Source organism: Sander lucioperca, chromosome 10 (genome assembly GCF_008315115.2).
Source record: "Sander lucioperca isolate FBNREF2018 chromosome 10, SLUC_FBN_1.2, whole genome shotgun sequence".
In the NCBI taxonomy this organism is placed as follows: domain Eukaryota; kingdom Metazoa; phylum Chordata; class Actinopteri; order Perciformes; family Percidae; genus Sander; species Sander lucioperca.
The window spans coordinates 33,020,591-33,038,628 of NC_050182.1; the positions used below are offsets into that span (position 1 = coordinate 33,020,591).

General features: G+C 39.3%; 2 protein-coding genes across 5 annotated transcripts in view; one reads left to right on the forward strand and one right to left on the reverse strand.

The window, feature by feature from the left end:
- adcy2a (adenylate cyclase 2a) overlaps positions 1-15,746 on the forward strand; it is a 107,190-nt gene extending 91,444 nt beyond the window's left edge. Inside the window, exons 20-26 of one of the 2 annotated variants that reach the window (XM_031298638.2) lie at positions 2,439-2,523; positions 9,832-9,990; positions 11,560-11,706; positions 11,984-12,094; positions 12,190-12,304; positions 13,777-13,901; positions 15,127-15,746. In XM_031298638.2, the coding sequence (XP_031154498.1) occupies positions 2,439-2,523; positions 9,832-9,990; positions 11,560-11,706; positions 11,984-12,094; positions 12,190-12,304; positions 13,777-13,901; positions 15,127-15,279 (895 nt within the window). In that variant the 3' untranslated portion in view covers positions 15,280-15,746. The remainder of the gene's footprint in view (positions 1-2,438; positions 2,524-9,831; positions 9,991-11,559; positions 11,707-11,983; positions 12,095-12,189; positions 12,305-13,776; positions 13,902-15,126) is intronic. The other variant, XM_031298640.2, reaches the window with a different exon arrangement.
- Positions 15,747-16,881: 1,135 nt separating this feature from the next.
- Positions 16,882-18,038, reverse strand: part of dnah5 (dynein, axonemal, heavy chain 5) — a 116,349-nt gene continuing 115,192 nt past the window's right edge. For 2 of the 3 annotated variants that reach the window (XM_031298635.2, XM_031298636.2), the window contains one exon: positions 17,278-17,429. In XM_031298635.2, coding sequence (XP_031154495.1) covers positions 17,278-17,429 — 152 coding nt within the window. Of the gene's footprint in view, positions 17,430-18,038 lie in introns of all 3 variants that reach the window. The other variant, XM_031298634.2, reaches the window with a different exon arrangement.

An 18,038-nucleotide genomic window follows, 5' to 3' on the forward strand; every position in this document is an offset into this window, starting at 1 on the left:
TGGAATTCACCTGATGGCGCTGTAGGACAAGTGCTGGCTCCTCCCTGGGCAAGGTCAGTTGGCCCCCTGTTGTTTTGCGATTGAAAAAGTGCAAAGAACTGGTTCAGGGTTTCAGGGAGTGTGCTGTCATGGCTGGTATGTGGGGTGCTGCACTTGTAGTCTGTTATGGTTTTAATACCTCTCCACATGTTCTGGGGTTGTCGTTGTGTGTGAAGTACCCTTCGTTACGCTGCTTGTATCTGTATTTTGCCTCCCTAATGCCTTTCTTTAGGTCCTTCCGGGCATTACTGTAGGCCAGTGTGTCCTCTGTCCTGTAGGCAGCATCTCGAGCCCTGAGCAGAGACCACACATTACTGTCCAGCCATGGCTTCTGGTTCTGCAACACCTTGATGGTTTTGGTGGTTAATAATGTATCAGTGCAGAAGTTAAGGTAGTCTAGGACGGTTGAGCTGTATTCATCCAAGTCTGCTTCCCTTGCAAACACCTCCCAGTCTGTGCTGTCAAAACAGTCCTGCAGTAATGAGTTGGCTTCCTCACTCTATACTTGTACAGTTTTGATAGCTGGTCTTGTCAGGACCAGTGAGATGTGGTCTGATAAGCCGAGGTGTGGAGATGGTGCAGTTTTGTAAGCTCTAGGAATGTTGATATAAACTTGATCCAGGGTATTTTTGTCTTTGGTCGGGAAGTTAACATACTTGGTAAGACCATACTTGGTCTTAAGTTCTGTATGGTTAAAATCACCTGACACAATCACAGTTCCCTCTTGGTGTGCATTCAGCTGGTTGTTGATAGTGCTGTGCAGCTCTTCCAGGACTATCTAAGTATTAGCATGCGGTGGTATATAAACAGCTGTGATTAAGATGGCAGAGAACTCTCTGGGCATATAAAATGGCCTGCATTTCACAGCCAGATAATCTAAGTCTGGGGAGCAGTGGGTCCCAATAATGTTCGTAGCTGTACACCAGTCATTGTTTATGTAAATGGAACACTCCTCCACCTTTGCTCTTACCCGCTGCTGCTGTCCTGTCCGCCCGGTAAGCAGAGTGCCCCGCTAGCTCCATAGTCCTGTCGGGGACGTTGTTGTCCAGCCAACTTTCTGTGATGATTGTCACACAGCTGTTGATGATGTGCGACGTAATCCTTCCTCCGTCTTATTTCGTCCATTTTATTGACGAGTGACCGAGTGTTGGCAAGGAAGAGACTCGTAGTGGCGGTCTGTGTGGGTTAGCTCTTAGCCTAGCCTGTATTCCGCTCCTCTTGTCCCGCTTCTGTTTTCTTTTCCCTGCATCGCCTCAGACGCCTCTTTAACGGGATGATGAAAACTCCCCCGGCTGGGGCTGAATCTCCGGCAGGATAGAGACAAAACTTTTGGGTGTGTAATCCTGATACCGTTCTCCGATGAGAACCGATTGAGTTTGGCTCTTTCATACTGTATGAGAGCCTCAAGGGCTCGAACAGATAACAATACATACAAAAACACAAGAATACTGCTGCTATGCTGTCACTAGAGTTTTCATCAGAAACTGAATTAAATTATGCTTCCTGTTTGTTTCCATCTCTGATTCATCTTCATGTGAAATTGTCTCCTCATTCAGTGCCATTCATTCTGTGTAAAGAATTGATTAGATAATGAACCAGGCAAGTGCAGAACTTGCAGGCTGTTTTCTCCGTTGTCTGCTGAGCTCTGCCCTAGATAAGAGTAAAAGTCTATTAATATGCAAAATGTGCTTTCAGAAATTAGGATGCAGCAGTCCTGTTTGAGTCTTATCACACATTCAGAGCTTAAATTCAGACTTCACTGCTATATATATATATATATATATATCACCATTTTAATCATGTATATATATGATAAAATAGGTGCATTTTTAATCTCTTTTTAACATCATCTCATACGGTATGTTTAGGGATTTGAGTTTTTGCAACTGTGTGTTTGAGCATGCACAGAAGCCAGATTTGTATGTTTGCATGCTTAGGACATGGACCCACAATAACTGTAGCTTGGTTGCCTAATTCTGCCCTGGACACGTGTCCTATTTTTAGGATTATGATGGTGGAAACACGAGAGCTTAAAGTGTATTCATAGTGCAGAGGGTGAAGACTATCTCGTTGTTTATTGCCTTTTGGAAAACGTCCCTTGTGAATGCACCCCAGCAAGGAAGCTCAGCCACTGAAATGCAAATAGTAAACAAGCTCTTGCCACAGCAAAGCAGAAGTGACAGTCTTAACCGAGTGACAGCTTGGAATAAAATGGTCTGCTAACCAATCATGTGACACATGTCACAGATTACTGATTGTAATCTAGTCTTTTACTTTTTTTATCCCCCACTTTTACTTTTATCACCTTTTCTCCTTTTTTCTGTCTTTATCTTTTTTTTCTTGCCTTCTCTTGGTCTCCACGCACAAACACATCTTCCTTTTTTTCTCTGCCCTTCAAGACCAGGAGTTCTTAAAGACCTGAAGACTATGGGCTCTATCTCCCTCTTTATCTTCTTCATCACTCTGCTTGTGCTTGCCAGACAGGTAAGTCCACACTATAATAGTTTGAATGATTTTATTGTCCGTTTTCTGCACATTTTCACCTTCACAGCTCTGAAATAATTTAGTTTTCAGCTTTGCTCTTACATTATGATTAAGGGTCTCACGATTTCAATTTTAAATCGAAATCGACCGAAATTAAGTCACAATCTTGAATTTCAAATAAAAAAATGGAATCGTTGATATTGCCACGCCCCCATGTCACGTCGGCTTGTCAAGCGGAAAAAAAACACACGTGTTGAAGAGCTCCGAGTCAGTCAACCTCCTGTAACTTAGCTAGAGCCAGTCAAAAGATAGCATGGCAACTGCAGATGCTGGAGACCCATCGACAGAACTTGAGCCCCTCCTCTTTCACTGAAGTGTGTGAAAGTGTGGAAGTATTTTGGATTTCCAGTGAGTTATGTTGACAACGTTCGCGTTGTCGACAAAAAAGCCACAGTTGGCAAGCTCTGCTATGTGCGTGTACCATATTTTGTGTGTTTACCATTGCACATTAGCCTAGCAGCTAGCAGATATTCCTTCTGCTTATAGCTTTATCTCAACAAAAAACGCACGGTTGAATTTCAGCCTGCATGCACGTTTTGTAGCCTAAACAGAGCAGCTTATATTGGTTATATTAGAGAGAGCAGCAAGTTAGCGGACTGCCGAGTCGCCCTCTTTGCTATTCGTCTGCTTAGCTTCTGTGCTGGCTCGATGGTGTTTTAAGCTCCCAACTAAGCCTTCAAGGTCAAGGCAGCGCTGCAACCGTCGTCTTCAACCCATAGACAGTAAATAGAAATGGACCAACAGATCCCGTTTCTCTGGACGGAGACCAGTGAAGGCTATTTGAAGCACTTCTCCGGTGAGCGCTGAGCGTTACTGCGCAGCCTCCAACTGAGAGAGACGACGTAAAATGTTACGTGAGCAACCTGTCTGAACGTTGTAAGTCTTCTGGTAGCTGTGCCAAGAGAAATCTCAATCATTCCAGAGACGGAGAGCGTAGGTATATGTAAGGAGATAACATAGGCACAGGCTAATTATTGCTAACTAAAATGCTAGTTAACATTAGTAATTAAACTTAAACAGCTAATGTAAGTCGAAACTGCCTGAGAGCTTCTCCTGTACTATACGGTAATTTCTCTACTGTGCGATAGTAAGTCGAGTGGTTATGACACAATCGTTAGCCTATTTTTACAAAAACGTCTGCTACGGAGCCATAATGTGAGATACAAGGTAATGGAGCCTTTTATACATTGTCGTGTTTCTTTAGAAATAAACAATGGACAAATAAAGTCTTTAAACGCTTCAGATGTAAAGTTATTTGCTGTCAAAGTGACATCAAAATGAATGGCAGTCAATGGAATGCTAACGGCGGGTGAATGCTTCTTAGCATCAAAATGGCACCATAGGAGGTACGCGTTGTGGAGAGAGGCTTACTCCCTTGCTTCAACCATAACCATTGCCTAATCCTAGTGCCTTCCAGGCAGCGCTGCCTGGAAGACGACATTGGGGGCTTCAAACACCAAACTCTGTGTGCTGTGAAGCGTCTGCCCTCAGGATTGTCGGTAAACTTTTTTTTTCTTTTTACTTTATTGACAAATTTTCAAGTTTCCAATTGACTGAAGATATGTTATTGTTACATTATGTTGTTAATAAATGTTTTAAATTTGACAATGTAATGTGGTACATTGCGAACAAAGGTCAGATATTATATTGCATAAAAGTCTAGTCTAAAAATGGCATAGCAATCTGTGCTTTAAAAAAAAAAAAAAAAAAGTAAAAATCGAGAATCGAATTAAACCGTGACCTTAGAATCGAAAATGTAATCGAATCGAGGATTTGGAGAATCGTGACACCCCTAATTATGATTACACTCTTTTTTTTCTCTCTGTGTATTTGCTGTTTGATTACCTGCTGCACCTTATAAAAGGTCTTTAATTTGTTTATTTTTGTTTTTCCCATTTTCTCATAATTTTGAATGGCTATTTTCCCATGTACTGTCGCCACTAACTTTAGTCTGTTGGTGTAGGTGTTGACTTTATTGTGAGAAGCTCATGCTTTATATTTTACATACCTGTCACATCACTCTCGTTAACCTTTAATGGTCTCCTAAGTGTGAGCACAATTGAGTTTGATTTACTGACCAGGCCACGCGAGAAGCAGTACAGCTGGGGATTGCACTTGGGTCAATGGGGTTATTAGCGAGTATTTTCCTTCTGTGTCACTAGAGCTAGCTTTTGATGTTTAATGTGAATGTAGACCAAATTTCACTCCTGACACCACTGTTTACATATATAACTCTCTCTATATGTACCGTTATTACCTCAGAGCTTAGGGGAATAATAGCTACCCTGCACAGCTGATAAACTTAATAAAGTAGAGACAATAAAGCTTTGTGGCTGGCGTGCCGCACTGTGCGAGAGACATTATTAGACCAGTTTGTCTGGCCTCCCTTCAGCCACTCTGGGCCAATGATTTACCTCAGCAAGTCTTAAGTTGCACAGGTGGACTTTGGTGGAGATTTACTGCAGGGACCAGAGGCTGGTCATTCTGGAGAGTTGTGTGCTTCATAGTCTGGCTATTTTGGGTTTATGCTACACTGCAGTGTACTTCATGTACTTGAGTGTGATCCAGAACTTCGGCACTACTGTCCTCTGGAGCTACAGTACAGTCATAGCTACTAACATCCACTACATGTAATTAAATTAAATTCAATTAAAACAGTAATCCAATTAAATTCAAATTTTATTTGTCACATACACAATCATACACAGTACAATGTGCAGTGAAATTCATTGTGTACCTGTTCCGGCTAAATAAAAACAATACAATAAAAATAAAAGTATCATACAACACAAAAGATGGTAAACATGTTGATATCGTCAGAGCTGCACTTGAACATATCCCAGTCCCAGAGCATCCTGTAAGGCGACCTCTGATTGGTGAGTCCAGCGTGTCACCTCACTTTACACCGGGTTCCTTCCTTCCTGCTTTAGCCGTTGTTTGTATTTTGGCATTAGGAAAATTGCAGCATGGTCAGATTTGCCGAACGGAGAGAGAGAATTTGTTTTGTAGCCGTTCTTAAAGGATGAGTAACAGTGATCCAGGGTTCTCTCTCCTCTGGGGGCTGTTTCACAAAAGCAGAATTTATAAATCCAGGATAACCGATAAAGCGAGGCTTACCTAGTCTAATCAGTGCATCCTGGCTTGGTGCATTTCACGAAGGCCAAACCAGGCTGAGGAGGAGCAACTAGGTCAATTGGACTCTAAAATCTAGAAAATATAAAGATAAGTGATAAATTCCATGCACACTGTAAACATGGCTGTAACACAGTATATTCATCAGTTATTTCCCCCAAGCTAAATATAAGTTCAAAAACCATTGGGGTGTCCTCTCCCTGTTGTTGATGATTGGTTTGTAAACTGTCTATGAATGTACAGTAGCCTACAACACTATATAGTTACTGGTCCAGTGAACTAAGTCTATAATTTGGGAGGATTGTACAATAAGGATATGTTCTTAAAATTGTACAATTCTCCCAAATTATAGTCCCAGTTTACTGGACAACACAAATTGTCTGCTAAGAATGCCAAATACAATGCACATGGAAGAGGAACAGGAACAAACAAGATCCTTTATTGTTAAAGAATTAAAAGAAATATATCAACTAAAATAATTTAAGGTGCATTGGTAAACTATTAAAACACACATGTACAGCATTTCATGTATTGCTCTTAGTAACAGACTTCATTTAAAACACATTTGCAACTTCATTAGCCTTTTCTAATTATCTCAACAACTGCCATAATATATTCATCAAACTTGTAACAACAATATGTGAACAGCAGTTTTCATACAGCACTATAACAGTAACAATGACACAGTGTCACATGAATAATTATAAAAAATAATGGTCACAACTTTAAATAATAACAGTGCTTAACTGAACAGCAATATGCACCTGTTGTATTTTTATGCAGGCCAATAAAAATAAGGTAAAACCACTGCTGAGTGAACAGAAAAGGCCCCAGGATTAATACATCCTGGTCGTTAGCCTGGTCAGGACCAGGCTAGCTGCACAGAATAAATCTCCATGGTAACTTAGGTGCCTCTGCTTTTGTGAAACCGAGTCAAGTAAAATTGAGCCAGGATAACTGGGAAATCCCGGGTTAATCTGCTATCTAGGTTTTGTGAAATAGCCCTCTGGTGGGGCTTGTGATGTGCTGCGGAAGGTCAGGTCTGACTCTCTTCAGGTCAGCACTGTTAAAATCCCTGTCTACGATGACGGCTGCATCCCGATGTTCAGCCTGGTGGTTAACGAGAGCCTCGTGTAGTTCAGACAGAGCAGTGATTATGGACGTTCCTGCTGTCACACCAGTAGTTGTTCACCATGAGACATACTCCACCTCCCCTCGACTTTCCGGACTCTCTCGTTCTATCCATGGGGTGAACTGAGAGGTGATCCGCTGGTTGAATTGCATGGTCTGGTATCCAGGGTGTTAGCCATGTCTCAGTGAGGCAGATGATGTTGCAGTCTTGCATGTCCCTCTGGTATTTGATTCTGGCTCTGAGCTCGTCCAGCTTGTTTTCTATTGACTGGACGTTAGCTAGCAGGATGCTGGGCAGTGGTGTGCGGTGTGCCCTGTTCCTCAGCCTGTTTCTGATGCCTGCCCGTTTACCTCTAGGCCTTCTCCGTGACCTGTTGGTAACCATGGTAATCAACCCATTGTAAGATTTTACTTTTTGATTACACAGAGATTTACATTTTTTACTCTAAGCTCGTGGTGACATACAGTAGATAACACAGTACATGGAGTGTGTTACTATGTGTGTGCACATGTTAATGTTCATCTATACTTTATTTGTTTGTATGGTTTTAGACTAGACTTGAATGAAGGATGAAGTCCCAGCACTCTGTCAGTGATAGAAGACAGGAGCAGAGTCATATTTCTGTTTTATTTCAGAGCTTATCATTAAATGGGATGCAGCTGATCCCCTGGGCTCTGCAGTGTGCTGAAATAACAGCACGGCTGAACTGTGAACTGTGTCCACAAAAAGCACACTGACTACATGAGTGGATATACAGGTGTAAGCAAAAGCACCACGTTTTATTACATGCATCGTGTGCCACTGCTAAACTGCAATTAATTAAAAAAATAATAATTAATTAAGCATTAAGCATTAATAATTAATTTTAAGTGTGCCAACCCCACAGGAACACTTGTTTGGCATCATAGTACACCGAATGTATGTCATATGCATTATTTAGTGTTAAATTGGTTGACACCATAGAAATAGAATGGTTGACACACTTTGAGTTCCCATGGGAACTTGTTTCTGTGAATGCTGAAGCTTCTGTCTCTTAAAGCAAGGTTAATGTGATGATACGCTTCCTTCAATAAGTTCTGCTGGATTTTGATATAGGGCCACACATCTATATATGAATATTAGGCAGATTGAGTTTGAGCGGATAATAAATATATATTTGCTAAAGACTAAGTACTGATGTCCCCAGCTCAATGAAAAGGCGCCAGTGTGACCGTCTGTACAGCAAAACTAACAGATGCAATTTATTAATATCTGCTCAGTCTCACACACACTGCTCTGGTGTGTATACATACACACTCTGTCTTTGTACCATCTCCATATTTTTCTGTGCGACTGTAACAAGTAATTATATTTATAATATTGAATCATATCACTTAACAAACATGTTTCTTCTTGGTTGATGCATCCTCTTAATGAAATCAGTTCATCATGTACTGCTCAGGAACAGGCTTAAATAGAGTCGTCACCATAGAGCACCTGAGCTGTGAGCGCTTCACCCAATATGGAAGGAAATGAAATGTCATATTACTAAATTGTACCCATAATATTCTCAAAGTCATTCCTCACTGTGCTGAAATATTTTACTCTGTCTTGCCTTACACCGAAAAGTCTTTTATATTAGGGGGGCTTTTAATGGTAACACTTATAATAACCATCATTAATAGATGGTAAATTGATAGTTAAGTAATCTTTAGTTACTTGTCAAAAAATTACATTTTAATTAATGTTTACTAATTAGTAGTGCTGTAAATCAACAGTTTATTGTTACACACGTTATATCCCTAATAAAATGTTTGTAAACCTTTAAGAAACCATTTTTAAAACATCTATAAACATTACATAGATAGATGGAGCAGATAATCCTAACACTTAGTTAAGTGTTACTAGATGGTTTGTAAACCGTATATAAAAAGTGTCTGGATGGTTATTATAAAGTTTCAACAGATGACTATAATACCTTGTTAAGTAGTTAATAAATACTTTGTAAATCATCTATAAACATTATTTAGATAGATAATACTTTGTAAGTGGTTACTAGTTGGTTTGTAAACTGTCTATAAACAGTGTCTGGATGGTTATTATAAAGTTGCAACAGAAGACTATAATACCTTGTTAAATAGTTACTAATAAATACTTTGTTAACCATCTATAAACATTATCTGGATGGCTTTTGTAAAGTTGCGACTGATGTTTTTTATAGTTAGTTATTGGTTAGTAAGTGCTTGGTAAAGCAATGAAACATTTTTTGTCCTTCATTAAATTATATAAAAAAAATTATCATTACCCGATACCTAATATAGTAAATGAGGGATATAATGTGTGTAACAAACTGTTGATTTACAGCACTACTAATAATTAGTAAACAGTATTAATTATAATTTCATTGTTTGTCAATAGTAAAATGACTGTTTGCTAACAGTTAAATGACAATTAACTAAAGATTAATTTTTTAGGCTCTTATTAGAAACTAATGGTTTATATACTTGTAATAAACCTAAAATAAATAAGACTTTATAAGGGTTAATTATAGATTGATTAACACATTTATTATTTGCTTGTAAGACACTTGTAGAAACTTATAAGAAAAAAAGTTTATAGACAGCTCATAAAATTAATAAGAAGTTTATTATAACATAAGTGTTTTAATAACTTAATTACTGCTTATTACAATCACCTTAAATAAAGTGTTACCGTCTTGTTGATGTAGAGCTGGTAAAGTAATTTGTGGCTTTTCATTTGTGATTTAACCGAAGCTGTATAAATCACTGTATTTCTGTCTGTCTTGATGGACGTTGTGGTAAGAGTTTTTTGCAATGTGACAAAATTGTGGACCGTTCTTTTCAGTGTTACATTTTCTTTTTTGTCTTTAAGCCTTGGTGGAATCCACATTTTGAGGCTGTTTCTATTTTTTCTCTGTGACTTGATGGAAGCAAGCTGTACAGCTGTACCTTCAGTCTCTTCACCTCTGTGTCCTCTTGTAACAGAATGAATATTACTGTAGGTTAGACTTTCTGTGGAAGAACAAGTTCAAGAAGGAGTGCGAGGAGATTGAAACGATGGAGAACCTCAACCGGGTTTTGTTGGAGAATGTCCTGCCTGCACACGTTGCAGAGCATTTCCTGGCACGCAACTGGAAGAATGAGGTAGGCAGTTATGTTTTTTATCCATTATAGATATGGAGTATCATGTATACTGTTTTGACAAATGGCTGCAGGACAGATGCAGGTATTGTGGTTAGTTCTTGCAGTACCCGTGGCGATATGCCAAGATCCATTACATTCAGTTTAAGGTCAATACATCTGAAATATGTACATATTTCTTTGCTGCTAATTATTTATAATTTTATATATATATATATATTTTTTTTTTAGGCAATAAGATGTACAATTCAAGAGTTTATGCGGGAAATGTGAAGCATCCAAAACCTACGGAAGCCTTGAAAGGCAAGGTTAAAAAAAAAAAGTTTTTTGGGGCATTGTTGGCTTTATCTTGTACATACAAACCTTAGGTTTTTGCCATGGATAGTATATCAAATGTACGAGAAAGTACGAGTGAGATTGTTTTGCAACATTCAGCGAACATGTCACGTCCTGCTCCTGTGTCAAGTTTGTTTTGAGTTCCTTTTAAATAAAACTTTTGGAATTCTACTTACTGGCATTGTGGGTCCACTGCCTCTATGAGCCTGACAGAAGTGAACATGACTAACGCTATAAATAAAACGTGATTAACATGCCAATACTTAGGCTACACCTGTTCAGGCATTAACATGTAGAAAACCGATATTTCAGTCTGCTCTCATCCGCTGTCGCTGTGTTACACAGCACATATGGCGAATTACTACAAACATGCTAAAACATAGCCTATGCTGGTTAACCAAAGTCTATACGTAGTCCCATTATGTTTTACTGTAGACATTTGTTGTTGACTATGTTTTATGAAGATAAAACTTTGTTCATGCTGCATTTGGCTGAACTTTCAATTCCCTTTGTATCATGCAGTTAGCGCTTCAGCATGGCTTTCTCACCTTCAAATCGTACGTACGAGATACTATCCATGGCCAACAATATCAGCCTTTCAGGGCTTCCATAAAAAATGTAGTAGTATTATTATTATTAAATATATATAATGATTCATTACCTACAACAATGATAAAACGTTGGGAGACCGTGCCTAGGTGAATTTGCTGACATGCCTGTGAGACTTTCTCATTCATCGTTCTGAAACCTGTTATATCCCCTGAGTGCTTCTCACAGTGTGAACTGTGAAAAGTAAAGTTTTACATCTAAGGAAGTTTAAAGGACTTGGTATCCTGGAGGTAATGGGAGTTTAAATAGCAGTGATGCTTCTGCTGCAAAAATTCTGAAAGAAGAGTCAGCAAATGACACACCAAGTCGCTGGTCTAATGGATTTTTAAAGTCACTCTAATTTGGGTGATTTGCCTATGTTCATTTGCCTGTCTGGTTTATCACTTGTGTTTTTGTCTGCCTGTCTGATCCTGCTGATGCTTTCATTGAAGAATACTGTCAAATATTTTTAAGCTTAAATATACACAGATAGCTCTTACAATCTTATGATCTGGATCTGACATTCATCAGAATCTTGTCATCTGTTTGTCATCCATGTTAATAACTCTTTGGCTTATCAATTTCAACAACAATTTTATAACATTATTTTCTAGCAGTAAAAGCTAACGTCTGTATTTTGTCATGCAGGATCTGTACCACCAGTCCTATGACCTGGTGTGTGTCATGTTCGCCTCCATCCCAGACTTTAAAGAGTTCTACACCGAATCTGACGTCAACAAAGAAGGGTTAGAGTGCCTCAGGCTCCTCAACGAAATTATTGCTGATTTTGACGAGGTAAATAACCCTCACTCTTGCAACCAGGACAACATCCTACATGTGCACCACAGTTTCTAGAAACAAACCGGGACATCTTATCTAGTAGGTTTCAGTGATTTTCTAGTAGTATGGATAGATTGGATGCTATGAAATATGTGCAAGCTACAATCTCCTGTATTAGTAACTTAATATTTTATTTGAGAGGCTTTGACAGGATGAACAATCACTTCTGCCATAAACTATGTCTCATTTGTTTTAACTGTTTTGTGGATTGTGTTTGTATTTGTGTGTGTAGCTGCTGTCCAAACCTAAATTCAGTGGTGTGGAAAAGATCAAGACTATTGGCAGTACTTACATGGCTGCTACTGGCCTGAATGCATCACCCGGGCCTGAGTACACATCACAGGTAGGCTCATCACACACATTAAAATCATTATCAATCATTTTTGCTGTCACCTGTCGCAACTTTTGTTTTGGTTGTGTTTTCTCCCCGTTTCCCAGGAGCATGACAGGCAGTACATGCACATAGGGATCATGTTAGAGTTTGCATTTGCCTTGGTGGGGAAGCTGGATGTTATTAACAAACACTCCTTCAATGACTTCAAACTCAGAGTTGGTGAGTTACACACAAAAGCTACATTTAAAAGCAAAGTTATGTTAGAGTGAGTTAAATATTTTTTTTTAACTACTAAAAGGCTCTTACCCAATGGTCGTATGGTTACATTTTCAAAAAAGTGACTTCCACCCGTGAATTCACCATCATTTTACGAGTCAATGTTTCTGACCAGATAGTAAGAATAGAAAATATGAAGTGCTCTAAATATACTTTGTCTGTCAGACATCAAAATGCAGCAGATAAATTAGATGAAATATGAATGCACAACAATATCCCTGCTGTTGAGTGAGAGGTGCATTAGTAGAAATCCTATCTTATCATTATTTTGTTTAGAATCACGCAACTGGAGTTTTGGTACATAGAACAGGGGTTTCTTAAAATAATTATTGATATGTCATGTACTGACATGGACATGTAGCCTTTATGCATCTATTTCTTTCTATTTTGTTGCACCAGTATGCTGTGGGATATACTTTCAGTATCTTGATAGAAACAGAGAGAGATGCGCACTCTACATGTTTAAATAACAAGAAAATAAAACTCATGTTTGCAGCAAGACATGGGTATAGTCATGGCAACACAACAGCAGAGTAAGAGAGAGACAGACTTAAGCGTACAGTAGAGGGAGAATTGAAGAGGAAAGCATTGCGGGCATGTCCAAGCTCCCTTCATGTGGTAAGAGTCAAGTTTGATACCTTCAACCTGTCTGCGAAGATCACAGCATGGGATGCTCCATTAACTCTGCAGTGTGCGTGTGTGTGACTGTACATCCCCGCTGCTTCCAGACGGGCCCAAAGCGCTCCATCAGAGAGGGATACAAGTCCCCACCCACTGGGACTGGACAAATGCTTACGCATTTGTGGAGATCGCAATTTCCAGCAATCTGGAAATTGACTCAGAAAGCCAAAGTGAAGAGAGCCACAGTGTTATCTCAGTGCTGTGAAAAGCTCCAGAGCCTGCTTAGCAGAGGTGCTGGGAATGTTAGGGATTAAGAGTTCAGCTGCATTTAGCTTCCACTTCATCTCATGTTCTGATGAAATCTTGTGAAAAGCTTTGTCTATTCTGAAAGCAGCAGGTCTCTTGCTGAAGGTCTTTTGGAGCTGCACTCAGAAATTAATCAGTAATATCAAAAATGTATTTTAATAATGTTCTTGTATGACCTCAGAAAATGAAACAAAATAATGATGTGCTTGTTGTTTCCTGATTCAGTTACTCCTTTTTCACAAAAGAAGAAAATGTCTCTTTTTTTTTTTTACATGTGTCTGATGTTGCATAAAGATGTGAGAAATGTATGGGAAAGGTAATACAATATCTCACTGTAATTACGTTTTTTTAAATGTGCACCCAATACCACTAACTCCGGTGTACTGTAATTTCCCATTTAGATCACAAAGGGTCTGAAGATGTAACAGTAAATATGGTACAGATACATCTGGAATGTTCACTAATTGGTGCTTGGTGTCCTTTGTCAGGTATAAACCATGGTCCAGTGATCGCTGGAGTCATTGGAGCCCAGAAACCACAGTATGATATCTGGGGGAACACAGTGAATGTAGCCAGCAGAATGGACAGCACTGGAGTCCTAGGAAAAATACAGGTAATTAAGGGGTACATTGTCCATTTTTCATATCATAAACAAATCCCATGAAAAGCTAAAAGCCAACCATGAATTGATCTGAACAAGTGTTGTCTGTGTAGCCAAAACCTAATGCTGAGTTTTGCTCTGTGCCGAACAGCTCCACCGTAATCCAAAAACTATTGCATATTCATCAGTGAGCCACACCATTGCACTGGGTGATATGTTTATTACAATTGGGCTTTTTCCTTTTGTACTCGATGCTACATACACTGTCCTGCTGCTGTATACACTCACTAGTGTCTATTAATACACAGCTAAAAAGACTTCCCAACAATAGTGCCAATGAATAATATTTGCTTAAAACTGCAGTTCTAATTTAAGATTGACATCTTCAGAAGTAATGAATGGACTTGGGGCCGAGTGCCACAGACAGGGCAGGAAAGTTGGCGAGTATTAACACTAGTTTATTTTTCATGGGTTTTGTTGAAAATAACAAAAATAAAGAATAAGTCCAGCCCTGACCATTTTCTGTGATGCAATCAAGAACAAACCAGTTTGTCAAGTCTCTGTATCTGTCAAACATCACTCTGTTTGAAGTTGATGGTTTCTTTAAAAGCAGCAGCACTGCTCCATTTTCATAAAGACATTTGAAATGTCAGTACAGATGTTTTAAAGATACAACTTTTTTTCCCTCAGTTTGTGCTATTTATGGCAACAAGGAGATCACATAATTTCAACATCATGTGACATCTTTAAATCTTACATTTTCACCATGCTGGGCACTGATAAGATATAATGGGTTTTCACCTGCATGGCATGTGGCTTTGGGAATCATTCAGTCCTGAGAGAGCTGTATTACACTTCACAGCCTGCACACATTTGATAGAGCCATCTGCTGTGCAGTGCAGCACAACTGCAGTGCTTTCAATTGCATTCATAGATTGTCTGTTGATATTTTAAGATGTTCAGAGGCAACAATAAGACATGTTGAGTTATTCCAAGGTAGTACAGATATTTCACATCCTGTGTGATGGGAGGCATCAATTGCAGCTCTACTTAAAATGTGCATTTTTTTCAATTCAACACTTTATATCCAACTTAAATTCTGATTTTGTCTGGTGATGCAGAGCAGCATACATAAATGTATTCCTTTGGAGAGCTGAAAATGTTTGCCTGCAGGAATTTAGTGCACTTGTGTGTAAGATAAGCCAAATGGACGTTACCCATCTGGTTCTCCCTGTAGGTGACGGAGGAGACAAGTCGCATCCTTCATACCCTGGGCTACATGTGCTCTTGTAGAGGCATTATCAACGTCAAGGGCAAAGGAGAGCTCAAGACCTACTTTGTGCACACAGAGATGACCCGCTCACTGTCCCAAGGGAATGTAATGCCGTAAGACTGGTTCAGACCATGCTGGATTTTACACAGACAAGAACAGATGTTCATTACAGATGGAGATTTGATCTTCTCAATTCTGTTGTAACAAAAAGGAATCAGGTCTGTGCTGCAAGGAGGCTATAAATCTGATTTTAATATTTGCAAGTTACCTTTTCCACAGCTGTAGTATTCATTTAGTCACTTACTGTACAGTATGTAAGTGTAGCATGTACAGCAATTAGGCAATAACCCCTGAAATATATTGAAATTTGAATGTTACATCAAGAAGAGCCACAATGGTACAAGCCAGTCAGATCTAGTGTGTACAAGTTCAGTCAGAGAGAAGAATCTGAAATGGTCTAAATTAATATTCTGACTCAGTTCTGGGAGGCTTGTAGCCTGAAAATCCAGACCCAAATCCGAAAGATTAAGGGATAGGCATTCAGTAATGAAAATGGCCCAACTCCAGGGGCATGCATTTGAAAATCTCACTGCACACAATTGGATAACACTACGAACAATCACAACAACACACAGGGTGACGTATCCAGAGCCCCATACACTTAGCTACCAGCGGAGCTAACTGGTAGATTAAACTGTTGTCATCTGTTTAGCTCGCCTCTGGCCCACCTATATCAGATACACCGATGTGATTGGTGCAGCTCGGCTACAAGGGCATAGTTAATGAGCATCATTACTCAATGCCAGAGTGACTCACTGAGCAAATTCAAATTGTGCTCTCGCGAGAACTCTGGATTTCCAGGGTAGGAGGCTTGTGGCAGTCGCATTAAAAACAGAATCTATAATCTGTTCACTTAAAGGACACGGTACATGTTGGACAAACAAAAAGAAGAGAAATAAAGAACGTGGCTACAATTTTCACATCAAGGCCTTTTGAAATGCATCCAAAAAGACAAGCATTTCAGAGTGAATAATAATACAAAAAATACATGTTGCTGTAATAAGGGAGTTTGCGTAACCCCCAACTCAACCAATTTCTTTTTTGTATAAAGTGATTGAAAAGGCCACAGATGGAAGATCTGATATTAAAATGAAAGCAAATGGCAAATGCCATGCAAGGCAAAAAGGGAAAACTGCATTACCACTGTTGCAAAGGAGAAGTTGGTCCTGTTTAAAAACAGCCAGCCAACAAGGAGACACATACGTGTACATAACTCCATAAACCTTGTTAGGAGCACGAAGTCTTGGATGTATTTTACAGGCGGTCCATAAAAGGAAAAGCATAAAAAAAATAGAATATATGAATATATTGTGATATTCATGCTGGGCCAAGTTTCCCAAAACTGTCTTTACACTTTAATCAAGTTGTCTTCATTGACTGTTTACACGACACTAAAATATTTTAAAGTCTTTATGGCATAGGTCAGATGCCTGTTTGTAGCTGAGCAGAGAAGGCTGCTGGGATCAGATCTGAGCCATACAGATGTATAAGTCAGGTTAGAGTAAAACTACCGGACAACAAAGGGATGAAGATGATTTTAGTGGGATGCTTTTAATTTGGGAAACCCGAGCCTGATGTGTGAACAGTGTAGCTTTAGAGTGCATATGGTATGGTGGTTTTGTAACAAAACAAAATACTACAGAAAAAGTGTTTTGCTGTTTTGATGATGCCATTGTTTTTTCTAAAAACGTAATTAAAATTTCTATGTATTTCACTTCTACTGAGTGGTATTATTTGCATGCCAGCTTCTTTCAAAATGAACAGATCCCAGTATATTAACATGACAGGAGTGACTGATGTTTCAACAGGCTTTTTCCCATTATCAGGAAGTGCTTGTTTTACCACTGGTGCCCCTAGTGTGACAATCTCCCACTTTGTAGAATAAAAACAAGTAAGTAGATTGCTGAATCTTTAAAAAAAAAAAAAAAAAACATAGTGGTAGCCATGGTAACAGCTGTTTATCCTGCAAACTCTAGGACATTGGGCATGTGACTGATGGGAAGTTAATGTCTAACCTCCTACAAGATGTGTTTCAGTGTTTCTTAACATGAGACCTCATTTGACGTCACAGAGGAGTGCCACACCCCGTAGGATCCAGTATTCTGGAGGAAGTGAAGTCTTCAGATCTACAGCTGCGATGTAATTCATGTCGGTCCTAACTGGCTTCTTGTAGATTGGACAGGAGTAGAGGCGGGAATCCTTCAGACCTGCAACAAAGAAAAACAAATAAGTGTCACTTGATACACACTGCTGAAGAAGAAAATCAAAAACAGCAACTAATGTTTTTTTTATGAAAAGTGATCAACAGCTGGCAAAATAATCTCCTAAATTCCTGATTAAACAAACATCTTCATACCTAGAGGTATTTCGAGTCAATGAGATATTTATATCAGTGAGGAGACACGATGGGGACACCCAGTTGTGTTCAACAAAACATCTGTTTTTATAAAGTCAGTCTGCTGAAATCATGTAAAAATCAGATTAGGAGAACATGTGGTTATTTCCCACTACTCCCACAGTACCACCTTATTCTTTGGTTCTTAGGCAGTCAGCTTGGTACTGTAGCTGGTTGTTGTCAGCTGTTTCACAAGCAAACAAACAGCTGTTGTCCAGTCAGTCTTCAGAGATGCATCTCATCTCTTTGAAGGGGGTCACAATTAAGTAGAGGAGTTTTCAAGACACTCATGCATGTCACACGATGCTCTTGCAACCACTTGTCTACAGAAATATTCCGCACTAGTCTCCTTTTCTCTGGCACGCACACACGCGCACACACACACACACACACACACCCACACACACACACCCAGCAGGCA